Source organism: Melospiza georgiana, chromosome 26 (genome assembly GCF_028018845.1).
Source record: "Melospiza georgiana isolate bMelGeo1 chromosome 26, bMelGeo1.pri, whole genome shotgun sequence".
Lineage (NCBI taxonomy): Eukaryota > Metazoa > Chordata > Aves > Passeriformes > Passerellidae > Melospiza > Melospiza georgiana.
In genome coordinates, this window is record NC_080455.1 from 3,763,793 (window position 1) to 3,780,375 (window position 16,583).

At 51.3% G+C, this 16,583-nt stretch overlaps 1 protein-coding gene across 1 annotated transcript in view; it reads left to right on the forward strand.

Annotated features, from left to right (window-relative positions):
• The window catches only part of ADAMTS10 (ADAM metallopeptidase with thrombospondin type 1 motif 10), a 57,387-nt gene extending 42,280 nt beyond the window's left edge, over positions 1-15,107 (forward strand). The window contains exons 15-24 of the mRNA XM_058040671.1: positions 427-560; positions 3,300-3,423; positions 4,549-4,629; positions 6,464-6,627; positions 7,975-8,101; positions 8,795-8,924; positions 10,156-10,360; positions 11,257-11,433; positions 12,749-12,905; positions 13,524-15,107. Coding sequence (XP_057896654.1) covers positions 427-560; positions 3,300-3,423; positions 4,549-4,629; positions 6,464-6,627; positions 7,975-8,101; positions 8,795-8,924; positions 10,156-10,360; positions 11,257-11,433; positions 12,749-12,905; positions 13,524-13,633 — 1,409 coding nt within the window. The 3' untranslated portion in view covers positions 13,634-15,107. The remainder of the gene's footprint in view (positions 1-426; positions 561-3,299; positions 3,424-4,548; positions 4,630-6,463; positions 6,628-7,974; positions 8,102-8,794; positions 8,925-10,155; positions 10,361-11,256; positions 11,434-12,748; positions 12,906-13,523) is intronic.
• Positions 15,108-16,583: the final 1,476 nt, after the last annotated feature.

The following is a 16,583-nucleotide window of genomic DNA, read 5'->3' on the forward strand; positions in this document are numbered from 1 at the left end:
ACTCTAACCACTCCTTTTGTTTTATAATACCTATAATTGTTTATTAAAAACAGAACCAGTGTTCCCACTGTGATATGAAAGGTTCCCAAAACTTCCATATCTGTTCCCAGGGTGTCATCTTTTCCCAGAGAGGGTGTTTTGCTTGTTATGGGAAGACTGCCTGAGAACCTTATTGTTTATAAAGTGATGCATGAGAGAGCCTAATTGTTTATAGAAATCAGCCTGGGAACTGCTTTTGGAACTGCTTTGCAACTACCTTTTACTTTTCTCTCAACTGTATGCCTTCATGGCCTTTTTCTTTAAGTCATGCTTGAACTAAACTCTCCACAAGCGGGTTTGATTTGATGATGATTTTATGAACCTTTATGATTTTTCTATGTGGCTGCACCACTTTTGGCCCCGTTTGAAGCTGTGCTCCTTCCCCAGGGGGTGTCAAGGCGTGCTCCCTCAACTGCCTGGCCGAGGGCTTCAACTTCTACACGGAGAGAGCGGCGGCCGTGGTGGATGGAACGCCCTGCAGGCAGGACTCCAACGACATCTGCGTCAACGGGGAGTGCAAGGTGGGATGGGGACAGGGCCCAGCATGGGGGACAGGGACACAACCCCAGGAATGGGGGGGCAAGGACTGAGCCCAGGGCAGAGGAGACAGGGACAGACCCCAGGACAGGGGGGGACAAGGATAGACCCTAGGGTGGGGGGACAGGGACAGATCCCCCAGGTAGCGGGGACGGGAACAAAGCCTGGAATAGAGGGACAGGGACAGAGCCCCTAGGACAATGGGGACAATGACAGATCTGAAGTAGGGGGGACGAGGATAGACCCCCGGGATAGGGGACAAGGACAGGGACAGACCCTTGGGAATGGGGGGGCAAGGACAGATATTGGAATATGAATCCCAATATTCCCAGTTAGATTGTGCCTGGGCCAGTCTGACCCTCGCTGCTGGGCCAAAGGCAGCAACTGCGGTGTATCACCCCAGAGATACCTTGGCTTGCTGGAGGTTGCAGCTGGGCACTGAACAAGTCCAGGCTTGTTAGGAACCCCGTTTACCTCAGGAGGAATGGCTTCAGGCGATGGTGAAGAGAAAAAGGAGAGGATTCTGCTGGAGGGTTTAATGTCCAGAGGTTTATTCCATGGTTACAGAGGTCTGAACGTGAGCAACTGCTCCAACAGAATCCCGGCCACATGGTCTGATCACCTTTTAAGCTCAGGGACAGGGGGAGGGGAGGTACAGGTGAGCCACCAACCAGGTGAGAGGGGCAGGGTCTCAAGGGACAAGGGACACCCAGACAGGCCAATGACCCCTGGGCCTGAGGGGCATCCTTTGAACTTGACCAACCACACGACCCTTGCTGGAATGTTCAGCCTGATTGACAGGACTCACTCAGCATAGGGGCAAGGGGGAAGGGAGAGAGGTATAGGCACACCTGGGGAAGGAAGTTTACAACACACTGCAACAGACAGATATCTGGGATGGGGGGACAGGGACAGACTCCCGGGAATGGGGGACAGGGGAAGAATCCCCAGGGGACAAGGACAGACCCCAAGGGCTGAGGGGACTAGGACAGATATCTGGGCAGGGGGGACAGGGACAAACCTGCAGGATGGGGGACAGGGACAGATATCTGGGAATTGAGGACAGGGACAAACTCGCCCAGAATGGGGGGACAGAGACAGACCCCTGGAATGGGGAGACAAGAACAGACTCTCCCCCCAGGAATGGGAGACAGGGACAGACCCCAGGACTGGAGGGGGGCAAGGACAGATATCTGGGCAGGGGGGACAGGGACAGACCCCCAGGATGGGGGACAGGGACACAACCCTGGGAATGGGGGGACAGGGACAGACCCTCAAGTAGGGGGAACAAGGACAGACCCATGGGCAGGGGGGACAGGGTCAGACTCCTGGGATGGGGGACAAGGATAGACCCCCTGGGTAGAAGGGACAAGAAGAGATCCCCAAGAAGAGGGGACAAGCACAGACCTGCAGGGCACAGGGGACAAGGACAGACCCGTGAGAAGAAAGGACAAGAACAGATCTCTGGGCAGAGGGGACAGGGACAGAGCCCCAGGCAGGGGACAGGGTACAGATCCCCAGGAAGAGGGGACAAGGACAGACCTGTGGGCAGAGGGACAAGGACGGACCCCCAGGGCAGGTGAGCGTTGCCCTCAAGCTGCTTACACAGACTGGGATGGGTGGAGGGTTAAGAGAGCTGGGCCTGCTCACCTGGACAGGAGAAGGCTCCAGGGACACCTCAGAGCCCCTTTTGGGGCCTGAAGGGGCTCCAGGAGAGCTGCAGAGGGACTGGGGACAAGGCCTGCAGGGACAGGACACAGGGAATGGCTCCCACTGCCACAGGGCAGGGCTGGGTGGGAGATTGGGAATCAGGAATTGTGGAATCCATCCCTGGAATGGATTTCCCAGAGCAGCTGTGGCTGCCCCTGGATCCCTGGCAGTGCCCAAGGCCAGGCTGGACAGGGCTGGGAGCACTTGGGACAGTGGGAGGTGTCCCTGCCATGGCAGGAGTGGGATGAGCTTTGAGGTCCCTTCCACCCAAACCATTCTGTAATTCCATGATTTTCTGCCTGGAGCAGGAACATTCCCATCCTCTCTGCACTCCCTGCCTCACAGATGGATCCCTGCAGCCCCAGCCTGTGCAGCCCCAGCCCCTTTGATGTTTCCCTTGCAATGGGATCTGGGGGGAGCTGTAAAAGTTAATTATAAGAAAGCTCTGTGGGAGTGGCCAACATCCCCCAGCAGGCAGACAGACAGACAGGCTGTGTGTCTGTCTGCCTCCCTTCCTGCATCTCTAGGGTCTGTTTGTCTCCATGGGGCAGTGGAACAAAGGGGGATTCTGTGACCATGTTCACAGGAGTCTCAAGTTGAGGGAAGAGACGAGGATTTGACTCCATGTTTCAGAAGGCTTGATTTATTATTTTATGATATATATTATATTAAAACTATACTAAAATAATAGAAGAAAGGATTTCATCAGAAGGCTGGCTAAGAATAGAATAGGAAGGAATGATAACAAAGGCTTGTGGCTCGAACTCTCTGTCTGCTCCAGCTGACTGTGATTGGCCATTAATTACAAACATCCCCATGAGACCAATCCCAGATGCACCTGTTGCACTCCACAGCAGCAGATAATCAATGTTTGCCTTTTGTTCCTGAGGCCTCTGAGCTTCTCAGGAGGAAAAATCCTAAAAAAAAAAGATTTTTCATAAAAGATGTCTGCGACACTGAGGGGACAGCAGGGTCCCTCTGGGCTGGCTCATTGCTGCTCTTCCTCCCCACAGCACGTGGGCTGTGACCGGGTGCTGGGCTCCGACTCCAAGGAGGACAAGTGCCGGGTGTGTGGAGGAGATGGCAGCTCCTGCGAGACCATCGAGGGCGTCTTCAACCACTCCCTGCCCGAGGGAGGTAGGGAACAAACGGCCTGCTCACCCTCAATCCCTCCTCCTCCTCCTCACCTGGCCCTGGGGACAGGCAGGGACAAATCCCAGAGCTCAATCCCAAGGGGTGGCACCAGGCAGCAAATCCCTCCTGTCCACCAGCCAAGCCGTGCTGGGAAATAGGGGACACTTTGAGCCAGGTCTCATCAGCTTTTGGAGATTTATTTCACACCCAAGATAGCTCAGCTACTTTATAAGGCATAAAATCAACAGGATTTGTAGTAGTGTTGGAAACAAAAAGTGTTTAGAGGGTGGTAGCTGTTACCTGTTGCCTGAAATATGGGATATCCCTGAAATAGGGGATATTCCTGAAAAATAGCTCAGCTAGCTTAGAAGGTAAAAAATACTTCTGTGATTGTGTTGGAAACGAAAAGTGTTTAGAGGGTGGTGGCTGTTACCTGGTCCCTGAAATGTGGGTCTCCTTGAGTCTCATCAGCTCTTGGAGATCAAGGTAGCTCAGCTACCTTAGAAGGCATAAAACAGGAGAATGGCTTCTGTGGTAGTGTTGGGGAAATAAAGGTTTTAATTAAAGGCAAAATAACAAAACTCTTTGCAGAGAAAAACCCAGCCAGGTGCAAGAGGGTCTTGCTCCGGTAAAACACCTCACAAAAGCCATTAGTTTCTTTGTTCTCTTCTTTTTCTAGTAAATTGCCCAGGCAGGACTTTTTGGCTCCTGTCTGATTAGTTATCCTTAAATTTGAGGTGAAGTCCTCCAGGTCCTATGAGATGCCTTTTCAATCCAGGAGAGGAACTTCTGGGCTTATTTCCCTTTTAAGGGGACAAAGGGTAGTTTTGTCACTCCATCAACAAGGGGCATATTCCTATAGTGCCCCAGCCTCCAGTGGTGCCCAAATCTCTGACACAGAGCTCCAAGCCCCTTCCCTGCTCCCCAGGGCTGATCCCAGCTCCACAGCACATTCCCAGTCCCACCACAAGAGCCCACAGTACAAACCCACTCCATTTTGGTGCCCAAAATGCTTTTTCCATCATTTCCCCATGGATAAGGGGGTTGGCTCACGCTCCCATCCAGCCCCGGGCAGCTCTGGCTCTGGGACTGGAGGCTGAAAATGCTGCTCACCTGCTTGTCCCACAGGTTATGAGGAGGTGATCCAGATCCCCAAGGGCTCCGTGCACATCGACATCCGGGAGCTGAACCTCTCCATCAACTACCTGGGTGAGCTGGGGCTGCTGAAATCCCACCCAGGCCCTGCCATGTCCCTGGGATTAGCAGGGAAATGCAGGGAGAACTTCCCACTGCATCTGGGAATGGGGATTTGGGGGTGCCAGGCTGGGATTTGGGGCAGGGGAAGGCAGCAGGGCAGTGTGTCCCCCAGTGTCCCTGTCTTGTGTTAGCATCACAACCTTGAGCAAGCCCCACATCCCTCAGCTCACGGCACCCTGGGAATTAAAAACACATTTTCCTCGGGCTCGGTTTTCCAGCCTTGCTCAGCCCTGCTTTCACCACGAGGGTTTTCTTTCCCCTTTTTTCTTCCCTGTCCCCTGAGCAATGCAGAGCAGGGCAGGCTGCTCTCCCTGGATGCTGCCGGGTACCAGCAGGATTCTCCTGGCAACGGAGGTGCCTCCATCCCTCCCTGCCCGGTGTGTGGGGACTCCTTCCTGCATTTCTGCGCTCTCAGGACAGCGTTTGACACTCGGGCATCCCTGCGGGCATCCCTGATGGAGGGAGCATCCTCCACTCCCGCAGCATCCCCCGCGTCCCGAGCAGGGCAGCGGTGCCCGGAGCTCGGTGGAGGCTTAGGAGGGAAGGCAGGAGCAGGAGCGAACGCTCCGATCCCCCTCTAGCGACTCTGCCGGGCAACCACAGCCCTGCTCCGGGCCCCAGCAGCTCCAGCACCGGCTGGAGTCTGTACAAATCACAAACGGGATGGGACTGCGGGCGACGTGCCTTGAGCTGTTTTGTTTTTTAGCATCAGTCTCATTACGTGGTGATGACAACCACCAGCTCACATCCCAAGAACTTAGTGTTACAACTCACTTTAAAAGTTTTTTGACCAATCACACAAAGCAAAAGCACATTGACAGTATTTATATCTGTAGAGTATATATTCTATATTGACAGTAGTTCTATCCAATCACTATAAGCACATATACCTTTGGTTAAAACAATGCTTGCTTATTTCAAATACAACACCTGCTTCTGAGCCTTAAATCACAATGCACAGAGCTCCATTATTAAGCTTAGAACTTCCTAATATCTGGCTTGATAAACTTTTCTGTAGCTTAGGGAGTTATTCTAGACAAGCACTAATACACAGACCATTGTTCTATTCATCCTTGCTTATCTACTTTTTAAGTAATTTTTCTGTTGACCTATCTCATGGCTGCTGTGGGATGGTGCTCACAGGGGTTTTCAGATGAGGGAAGAGACAAGGATCTGACTACCTGTTTCAGAAGGCTTGATTTATTATTTTATGATATATATTACAATAAAACTATACTAAAATAATAGAAGAAAAGGTTTCACCAGAAGGCTAGCTAAGCTAAGAATAGAAAGGAATGATAACAAAGGCTCTGTCTCAGACTCTCTGTCTGAGCCAGCTGGGCTATGATTGGCCATTAATTAGAAACAAACACACGAGACCAACCACAGATGCACCTGTTGCATTCCACAGCAGCAGATAATCAATGTTTACATTTTGTTCCTGAGGCCTCTCAGCTTCTCAGGAGGAAAAAATCCTAAGGAAAGGGTTTTTCATGAAAAGATGTCTGCAAGACTACTGCTTAGCTCTAATCACAGTTCTGCTGTCTCTGAGGCCTGCCTTTTGCAGCTTTCCCAAAACTCTCTGGTTTTGTGGATTCCCAGCTGGGTTTGAGCCTGGCTTAGTGGCCAGGGAGGTTCTGGGCAGGCACTGTGGGTACCTCGGTGCCCCTGTGCCCTCCCTGGTGCCCTTTAGCAATGCTCTGAGCCCTGCAGGTGGGCAGCACCTGGCTGAGGTTGGCCCAGGTGCCCCCAGCTCTGTGCTGAGCCCCCTCCCCTGTGCTGGCAGCGCTGCGAGGGGACAGTGGGGAATATTTCATCAACGGGAAGCTCTCCATCGATCCCCCCCGGCGCTTCGACATCGCCGGCACCACCTTCCACTACAGGAGGTCCCCTGAGGAGCCCGAGTCGCTGGAGGCCTTGGGACCCACCAACATCACCCTCTTTGTCATGGTTGGTACCTTCATACCCCTCCTGGTGTCCTAAGTTGGGCTGGAAGGATCAATGTGATGGTGTTCACAGGGGTCTGAGGATGAGGGAAGAGACAAGGATCTGACTCTATGTTTCAGAAGGAGTTTTATTATTTTTATTAATTTTTTTATTATTTTATTATTCTTATTATATTTATTATTTTATGATATATATTACATTAAAACTATAGTAAAATAATAGAAGAAAGGATTTCATTAGAAGGTTAGCTAAGAATAGAAAAAGAAATAATGACAACAAAGGCTTCTGTCTTGGACAGACAGTCTGAGCCAGCTGACTGTGATTGGCCATTAATTAGAAACAACCACATGAGACCAATCACAGATGCACCTGGAATTTTCTTCACTCAGGGTAACCAAATGTGGAATTTTTCTCCACTCGGGGTCACCAAATGTGGTGGTGTTCACAGGGGTCTCAGGTTGAGGCAAGAGATGAGGATCTGACTCCATGTTTCAGAAGGCTGATTTATTATTTTATGATATATATTATATTAAAAGAAAATGAAATATTAAAACTACACTAAAAGAATAGAAGAAAGGATTTCATCAGGAATAGAAAGGAATGGAATGATAATAAAATTTTGTGACTGAACAGAGAGTCCAAGCCAGTTGGCTGTGGTTGGCCATTAATTAGAAACAACCACATGAGACCAATCACAGATCCACCTGTTGCATTCCACAGCAGCAGATAATCAATGTTTACATTTTGTTCCTGAGGCCTCTCAGCTTCTCAGGAGGAAAAATCCTAAGGAAAGGATTTTTCATAAAAGATGTCTGTGACAGATCTTGCTGTGGCTGCCTGGGGGTTGGAGCTGGTCAGCCCCCAGTGTGGCTGTTGGGGGTAAAGGGAAACAGGGAACAGGGGTAAATTGGGCTAAATTGACACAGTAAATCACAAAATTAATTAGAAAAGCCCTGTGAGACCAAACTGTGACCTGACACTGCCTAGTCAGCCAGATTGTGTCACTGAGTGCCGCATCCAGCCTTGAAAGAGTCACCCCAGGTGGGACAGGAGCCCACCGTCCCTGCATTAGGGCCCCAGTGCTTCATCCACTGGGCACTCCCACATCTCCCTCCCTAATTCTCAGCTCTGCTGCCCTAATCTGTCAGGTTTTGGGATGATTCCACCCTTGACTGCCTGGCAGTTCATTCCCTGATCGAGCACCTCTGTCACCACTGGTGGCTGCCCTGCCAGCCCTGGGAGGGGCGGGAAGGGGACAGGGGAATATTCCAGGCTGTTGGAGAGGCTGTGGGATGCCAGCTGGGTGGTCACTGTGGTGGCACTGATGTTCTGGGGGTGCCTTTCCTGCAGGTGCTGGTGCGGACAGAGCCGCAGGGCATCCGATACAAGTTCAACGCTCCTGTGGGCAGGGACGGCTCCAGCCTCTACTCCTGGCACTACACCCCATGGACCAAGTGCTCCGTGCTGTGTGCAGGGGGTGAGCTCTGCTGCTGGGCTGCTTTGGGGGGACATGTGGGACCCGCCCTGTGCTGTGGCTGGGCCTCTGCTTGGCTCTGAGGAGCTCTGGGGTCTTTACACAGCCCCACCCCACACTCAGCCATAGGAGAGTTGTGTCAGGGCAAAGAACTTGGGTGCCATCTTCAGCTGGGCCACAGGTATGAGTAGATTAACCCTAAAGATCAAAATTTTCCTGTCCCTGCCATGGCAGGGACACTTCCCACTGTCCCAGGTGCTCCCAGCCCTGTCCAGCCTGGCCTTGGCACTGCCAGGGATCCAGGGGCAGCCACAGCTGCTCTGGGCACCCTCCTAGGGAACAATTCCTGCCCAATATCCCACTCACACTTTTATAAATGTTGGTCTATTATCATATTGCAGTTAATTGTCCAATTACAGCTCCAGCCCATGAAGTTCCATCCTTGTTTTTCTCTCTCTGGCCCACGTTGTTTGTGCTCTTGGGCCTGAGATTTGGATCATTTGTCCTTGGTCCCCAGCTGGAGCAGGAATCATTTTGTCTCCCTGCTCTGTGCACAGAGCTCACCATCCCCTGATGTGAAGCCCAGACCCACCCACTAAAGCAGCACAGAATGTGAAAAATAGAAAAGCTCAAACCTAAGGCATCACAGACTCAGCCTCCTCCTCCCTTTTCCCCTTCCCTCTTTGCCCTGGGCAGGCAGCCAGATCCAGTCTGTGGTGTGCAGGAAGCTCTCTGATGGCTCAACTGTCCCCAACCACTTCTGCAGCGCTGACACCAAAGTGCCCGAGCGACAGAGGAGCTGCAACACCGAGCCCTGTCCCCCTGCGTGAGTAACAACATGGGAAATTAATTATTATCATTATCATTATCATTATCATTATTATCTTCTTGTTGTTGTTTTATTTTTCCTGACAAACTTTAATAGAAAGTTTATATCGTATGGATTTGTATGTAAACTTTGAGATAAGAAATGTTGATTTAGGAGATCAACATTTCTTTGGAGAAATAGAACTGTGAAAGATAGACCCACGGAGAGTAATTTTAGATAATAATAGCTCTGGATAATTTTAGATAATAGTATTAGTATTATTAAACAATTTTAGAAAATAATAATAGTATTATTTTTAGATAAGAATATTTTATATATTTATTATCTAATATTATTAGATAATTATAATAGTATACTAATATTATACAAATAATTATTATAATAATATTATACTAATTATATATATATGCTAATATTATACTGAAATTATTATCTAATATTATTATATAATAATATTAGTATATTAATATATTTATTATTAATGATATTAAATACATTTTAGATAATAATAGCTTTAAAGCATTTACAACATAATGTATCAAAAACTGATAAGCCCAGAAAAGCTTATAACACATTATAATTAAGAAATAGTTAATTTCTAATTAAAATAGCATAAATTATAACAGCCATATTGTCTCACCCTTTGCATGAGACTAAAAATAGAAAAAGAATTACAATTAATTTAATTTTAAATTAATTTTTTCATTTAAAATTTAAATTAAATGTATACATTTAGTTTTTAAAATTAAATGTATGCATTTAGTTTTTAAAATTAAATTTATACATTATTTTTTAAAATTAAATTTTTCAATTTAAATTTTAGAATTAAATTTTTAAAATAATTTTTTTAGAACACCTTTCAGTTACTCTATCTCTAAGTCAAAAAAGGACTTAATCCAAAATACCTGGAGCTCAAGCAGGGAGCCAGGGAGGAAGACCAGGGTAGCAGAGAGTGAAATCCCCAAGTCACAGCCCCCACTGGTGACACTGCAGCTCTGCTGGGGAATGGGATGGGCATTTCTCCTCTGTGTCCCAGATATTCAGTGAGGATTTGTGCCAGCCCCTGCCTGGCTCCTCTCCTGAAGGGGAAGGGGAGATGTGCAGGGACTCGGTGCTTCAGCCAGAGCTTACTGGGAGGCTGTGGCTGCAGGAGGGCCAGGGCTGTGTGCAGGGCAGTGGGGCCCAGCCCAGCCCAGCCTGGCCCAGCTCTGCTGTTCCCCATCCCCAGCTGGGCCATTGGGAACTGGTCCGAGTGCAGCCGCAGCTGCAACGAGGGCGTCCGGACCCGCAGCGTGTTCTGCAAGAGGAAGATCTCTGCCAGCGAGGAGAAAACCCTGGATGATGCCTCCTGCCCCCAGCCACGGCCCAAGATGCTGGAGCCCTGCAACAACCAAACGTGTCCTCCCGAGTGGGTGGCCCTGGACTGGTCAGAGGCGAGTGCCCAGAGGAGGGACACGGAGCTGGGGAAGGGCTGAGGAGCAGCTGAGGGCACTTGGCTCGTTCAGCTGCAGCCCAGGAGACTGAGGGGAGGCTCCTCGGGGGCTGCAGCTCCTCCCCAGGGCAGGCACAGGGGCAGGGGCTGAGCTCTGCTCTGGCACAGGGACAGGAGCCCAGCAAGGGCTGCAGCTGTGCCGGGCCTTGGCATGGAGCTCAGGGCAAGGTTCTGCCCCCCGAGGCTGCTGGGCACTGCCCAGGCTGCCCAGGGAATGGTGCCAAGGCTGCCAGAGCTGCAGGAGCTCCCAGGGCTGCTCAGGGTGGGGGTGTTGGGGTGGCTGGGCAGGGACAGGGCTGGGATCAATGATCCCTGAGGGTCCCTTCCCCCTGAGCACATTCCAGGATTCCGTGGTCTGTCCAGTCTCTGAGCCTGTGTGGAGCTGCCTGTGCTGGCAGTGCAGGCAGTGGGGTCGTGTCTGTCACTCCTGGTGTCACCTGAACTCTCAGTGGCTGCTGCTGCCCAGGGTGGCAGAGCTGGACAGGGCTCTGAGCAGCCTGGGCTGCTGGAAGGTGGCACAAGATGGTCCCTAAGGTCTCTCCCAGCCCAAACCAGCACTCCCAGGTATGCTCAGGGTGGGGGTGTTGGGGTGGCTGTGCAGGGACAGGGCTGGGCTGATCATCCCTGAGGGATCCAGCCCAGGATATTCTGATTCTGTGATTGACACCATCTCTCCCCTCTCTGAGGGCGCTGCTGCAGGAGCACAGTGCCAATCACTGTGATGTCCACAGAGTGTGACAATGTGGCATCTCAGGAGCCAGGAGAGGTGGGAGCAGCAGCGGGGAGGAACCAGAGCTGCCTCTGTGCCCTCGCTGACCGTGTCCCCTGTCCCTGCAGTGCACCCCGAGCTGCGGGCCCGGCTTCCGCCACCGCATCGTGCTGTGCAAGAGCGGCGACCACAGCGTCACCCTGCCCACCTCCCAGTGCCACGAGGCCACCAAGCCCCCCACCAGCATGAGGTGCAACCTGCGGCGCTGCCCCCCACCCCGCTGGGTCGCCGGCGAGTGGGGAGAGGTAGGGACAGCCCTCCCCATGGGGGGATGGCAGGAGGAGCCTCCCCAGCCCTTCAAATCCTGACCTTCACTATCCAGGGACCCATGGCAGTGTTTTTCCCCCCTTTTTGGCTCATTTGTGGTGACCCTGGGGGTGTCCCAGGCCTGGCAGGACCCCACAGAAGTCACTGAGGGGTCCCCATGAGTGGCTGGGGGTCAGCAGGGGTGGGCTGATCCCCCCAGAGCCCAGTGGGGTCACCCTGGCAGTGATCTCTGTATCAGATTCAGGGAGCCCTCAATGTAGGGAATGATTGGCATTTGATTCTATGATTCAGAAAAAAATGTTTTATTAAAATTATACTATATTCCAGGAATACTATATCAAAACTATACAATTGTTTTATTAAAACTATACTATATATATATACACTATATATAGTATATATATAGTATATATATACTTACTTATATATTAAAACTATACCATTGTTTTATTAAACTATATTACAGTAATACTATATTAAATCTATACAATTGTTTTATTAAAACTATACTATATATATATACACTATATATAGTATATATATAGTATATATATACTTAGTTGTATATTAAAATTATACCACTGTTTTATTAAACTATATTATATTACAGTAATACTATATTAAATCTATACAATTGTTTTATTAAACCTAGACTATATTACAGTAATACTATACTAAAACTATACCATTTTTTTATTAAAACTAGACTATATTACAGTAATACTATATTAAAATTATACTAAAGAGATAATATACTAAAGAAAAACCCATGACTGTCTGAGACAGCCAGGACACAGCTTTGAATGATTGGCTAATCACTCAAAACAACTTTCACTGCTGTCCAATTAACTGAATCACGTTTGGTAGACAATCTCCATAACACATTCCACATGCGCAAAAATGGGAGCAGCAAGTGGAGATAAGAAATGTTTTCTCTTCTCTAAGGTTTCTCACTGTGTTTCCCAGGATAAATCCTTGGGAAATTGTTCCTGCTGCTCCCTGAAGGGAGCTGAGGTGACACTCCCTGCCCTGAACACCCCTCGAGCTGCAGGGTGATGTGGGGATGCAGGAGGTTTGGGAAAGGCCAGGGATTTAGGGCTGGATGTGGGATCCTCCCCGAGCCCTGCAGAATCCAACCAAGCATTTTTGGGATGCAGGGCCACATCCCTCACCCATGCCAGGAAGGGAAGGAACAACCCCCTCCAGCACCCTTTGCAGCCCCTAACCCCCACATGTGCCTGCTGCTGTCACCTTGCTGGTGGCCCTGGCAGCTCCCTTGTGCTGTCCCCACAGTGCTCTGCCCAGTGTGGCCTGGGCCAGCAGAGGAGATCCGTCCAGTGCCTGGCGCACACGGGGCAGCCGTCCATGGAGTGCGTGGAGGCCCTGCAGCCCCCCGGCATGCAGCAGTGCGAGACCAAGTGCGAGTCAGGGCCCACGGACAACCCTGAAGGTGAGGGGGCTCTGGGGAGGCACACGTGTCCCACTGGAGACTGGGACATTGGAGCCAGCACAGCACCAGCTGGGCTCTGGGGTGGGGAGGTCACATCCCTGGAAGTGTCCGAGACCAGGCTGGATGGGGTATGGAGCATCCTGGAGCACATTAAAACTGTACTAAAAGAATAGAAGAAAGGATTTCTTCAGAAGGCTAGCTAAGAATAGAATATAGAATAGAAAAGAATGATAACAAAGGTTTGTATCTCGGACTCTCTGTCCGAGCTAGCTAGGCTGTGTTTGGCCATTAACTAGAAACATCTAACGTGGGCCAATCAAAGATGCACCTGTTGCATTCCACAGCAGCAGATAATCAATGTTTACATTTTCTTCCTGAGGCCTCTCAGCTTCTCAGGAGGAAAAATAGTAAAATAAAGATTTTTTATAAAAGATTTCTACGACACTTTGGCACAAACACAGGCACAGTGAATGAGATAGAATCGTTTTTCCTTTCTCTGAGGTTCGGAGAACGTGAAACCCAGAAATATTCTCGTGAAGGACTGTGCCTTGCTTTTCTCTGTGACGAATAATGTGGCTACATGGCTGTGACCCTGTTCCCCGTTCTGTGTCCCTGCAGAGTGCAAGGATGTGAACAAGGTGGCCTACTGCCCGCTGGTCCTCAAGTTCAAGTTCTGCAGCCGGACCTACTTCCGACAGATGTGCTGTAAAACCTGCCAGGGCCACTAGGACACAGCGGGACACAGCGGGACCCCCGTGGCAAAACTGGAAGGCCAAAGCTTCACTGGAGGGCCCTGCCCTGCCCGGGAACCTCCCCTGGCTCCCGCACAGACTCCGGTCACGCTCCCACGGGCGTCACCCAACCCCGTCCTCCGCAGACCCCCTTGGCCCCCCGAGCTTGACAGAGGCAGGATCCCAGTTCAACCACTGCAGCCCCAGCTGGATGAGCGCTGGGAGAGGGGGGAGCTGGGCAGAGCAGGGACTTTACTTGAAATTCTGATGTTGTTATTTATTCGTAGCGGAGCCAGGTCCCGCTGGGGGAGGCAGCACCGCTCGCCCCGCTCCTGCCTCATCCTGCTCCGTGTCCCCAGGGCACCATCACGGGGCTGGGGCGCTCCAGGGGCTGCTGCCCTTCCCTCGGGACCCCAGAGGAGCCAGGGAGGAGGGTTCAGGTGCCTGGGGTGGCCAGCGTGGCTTGTGGCTCCTGGGTGATGGGTGGAGAGGAGCTGCTGTGGGGAGTGGGGCTGGAGCAGGGATTTTGTCCCTTGGTTTGCACCCTGTCACCTCAGGACTGGGATCAGGCCACCCCATGAGCTGAGGGGGCTCTCCAAACTCCCATAGCCACCAGCTTGGATTGGGCTGTTCCCCTGTTTGCCCTTGTCACTTTTAGGACCAGATTTTGGCCCTGAGCTGGGGGCAGAGGCGTGCTGGGGGCTGTATGGGCATCCAGGCTGTGCCAGGCTCAGGGAGAGCAGCACAGGAGGGTGCAGGACAAGAATGGGCCTAGCACAGTGTCCCCAGGGCCTGGCACAGTGTCCCCAGGGCCTGGCACCCCAGAGACAGCCTCAGCCTCACTTCCAAAGGTGCTTGACTTCCAAAGGTGCTTTGCCTCCAAAAGGTGCTTTGCCTCCAAAGGCAGGTGGTGCCAGTCCCAGTGGTGCCACTCGAGGTGCCAGTCCCAGTGCCACCCACCCCTCTGCCCACAGGAGGCCTACAGAGATGGGAAAAGAGCAGGTTTGACATTCCTCCAGGTCACCTGGTGGCCAAACCTGGGCCAGCTCCTCCACGGGCAGCCTGTGGAGGAGACCTGACTTCAACTCTCCAAAGCTTTTTGTTGGCATTGTAATTGTAATGATGACGATTATTTTCAGGCCTTTCCACATCACAGCGATGGGAAAGCTTTGTCCAGAGCTGTGTTTTGTTCCCTTGGGGCCATCCCTGTGGTGCAGGGAGGGGACAGTCCCCTTTCCCCCAGCAGAGCCCCCGTGTGTTCCTGTCCCAGCTCCGTTTTTGTGTCCACCTGCTCCTCTCGGCCGATCGCAGCTTCTCTGGTGCTCAGCAAACCTCGTTTCTCTTCCTTCCTGGTGCCATGCTCCATGTTCTGATGGTTTTGGGTGAGGGGAGGGGGTGTTTTCACCATTTTTATATCGATATATATCCTACTGACCAATGTTTAACATACTAACTCTGAGGAGGAGCGACGTAAGGCATGAATTATAATAAAGGAGTAGCTACGATCCCGGGCACGGCCTCTGCTCCCACTTGTGTTCCTCCAGCCTGGGGTTGTGTGAGGGTGTTCACAGGGGGTTTTTGGATTGGGGAAGAGATGAGGATGTGACTCCGTGTTTCAGAAGGCTTGATTTATTATTTTATGATATATATTACATTAAAACTGTACTAAAAGAATAGAAGAAAGGATTTCATCAGAAGGCTGGCTAAGAATAGAATAGCAAAGAAACTATAACAAAGGTTTGTGGCTTGGCTCTGTGTCTGAGCCAGCTGAGTTGTGATTGGCCATTAATTACAGACATCCAACATGGGCCAATCTCAGATGCACCTGTTGCATTCCACAGCAACAGATAATCATTGTTTGCATTTTGTTCCTGAGGCCTCTGAGCTTCTCAGGAGGAAAAATCCTAAGGAAAGGATTTTTCATAAAAGATGTCTGCGACAGGGTTAGGCACCCTCAGCACCACAATCCACCCCAAATAAAGAGGTTTGGAAGCAAGGGAGGGTTTTCCTTGGGGAGCAGAGCAGATGGGAAAGGTGGGGATTCACCCAGAGCTGTTTTAGGATGTGGAGGAAGAATTTCCCCCATGGCAAAGAGACCCCCACAATGTTGGTGATGCTGGGCTGGGCCAGCGGGGCAGGGGGGGATTCTGCCCCTGGGCTCAGCTCAGACCCCACCTGCAGAGCTGCCCCAGCCCTGGGCAACAGCAGCAGGAGGACGTGGGGCTGCTGCAGCCAGGCCAGAGGAGCCACGGAGATGCTGCCAGGGCTGGAGCCCCTCTGCTCTGAGCCAGCCTGGCACAGCTGGGCCTGCTCACCTGGACAGGAGAAGGCTCCAGGGACACCTCAGAGCCCCTTTTGGGGCCTGAAGGGGCTCCAGCAGAGCTGCAGAGGGACTGGGGACAAGGCCTGCAGGGACAGGACACAGGGAATGGCTCCCACTGCCACAGGGCAGGGCTGGGTGGGAGATTGGGAATCAGGAATTGTGGAATCCATCCCTGGAATGGATTTCCCAGAGCAGCTGTGGCTGCCCCTGGATCCCTGGCAGTGCCCAAGGCCAGGCTGGGCAGGGCTGGGAGCAGCCTGGGATGGTGGAAGGTGTCCCTGCCATGGCACTGAGTGGGATTTAAGGTCCCTTTTAACCCAAACCATCCTCTGCAGGGTAACTCTGCAAGGGACAGGGTGGCCAGGAACTGCCTCAGGCCTCAGTTTCATGTAGTAACCTCACTCTTCTCTGCACCTCAAGTGGAGGGGAGGAAAAAAAAACCCAAAAAACAACAACGAATACTTTGCAACCAAAAGCATCTCATTCCTAAAACCACCTCCCAGCCTGACTGGCCACCACTGGCCAGGTGACATCCAGCTGTCACTGCAGAGTGCTGGGAGATGTCACCGAGGCTCTGAGCATCCCCGCTGGGCTCTGTCCTGCATCCTGTCCCTCACCAGCAGA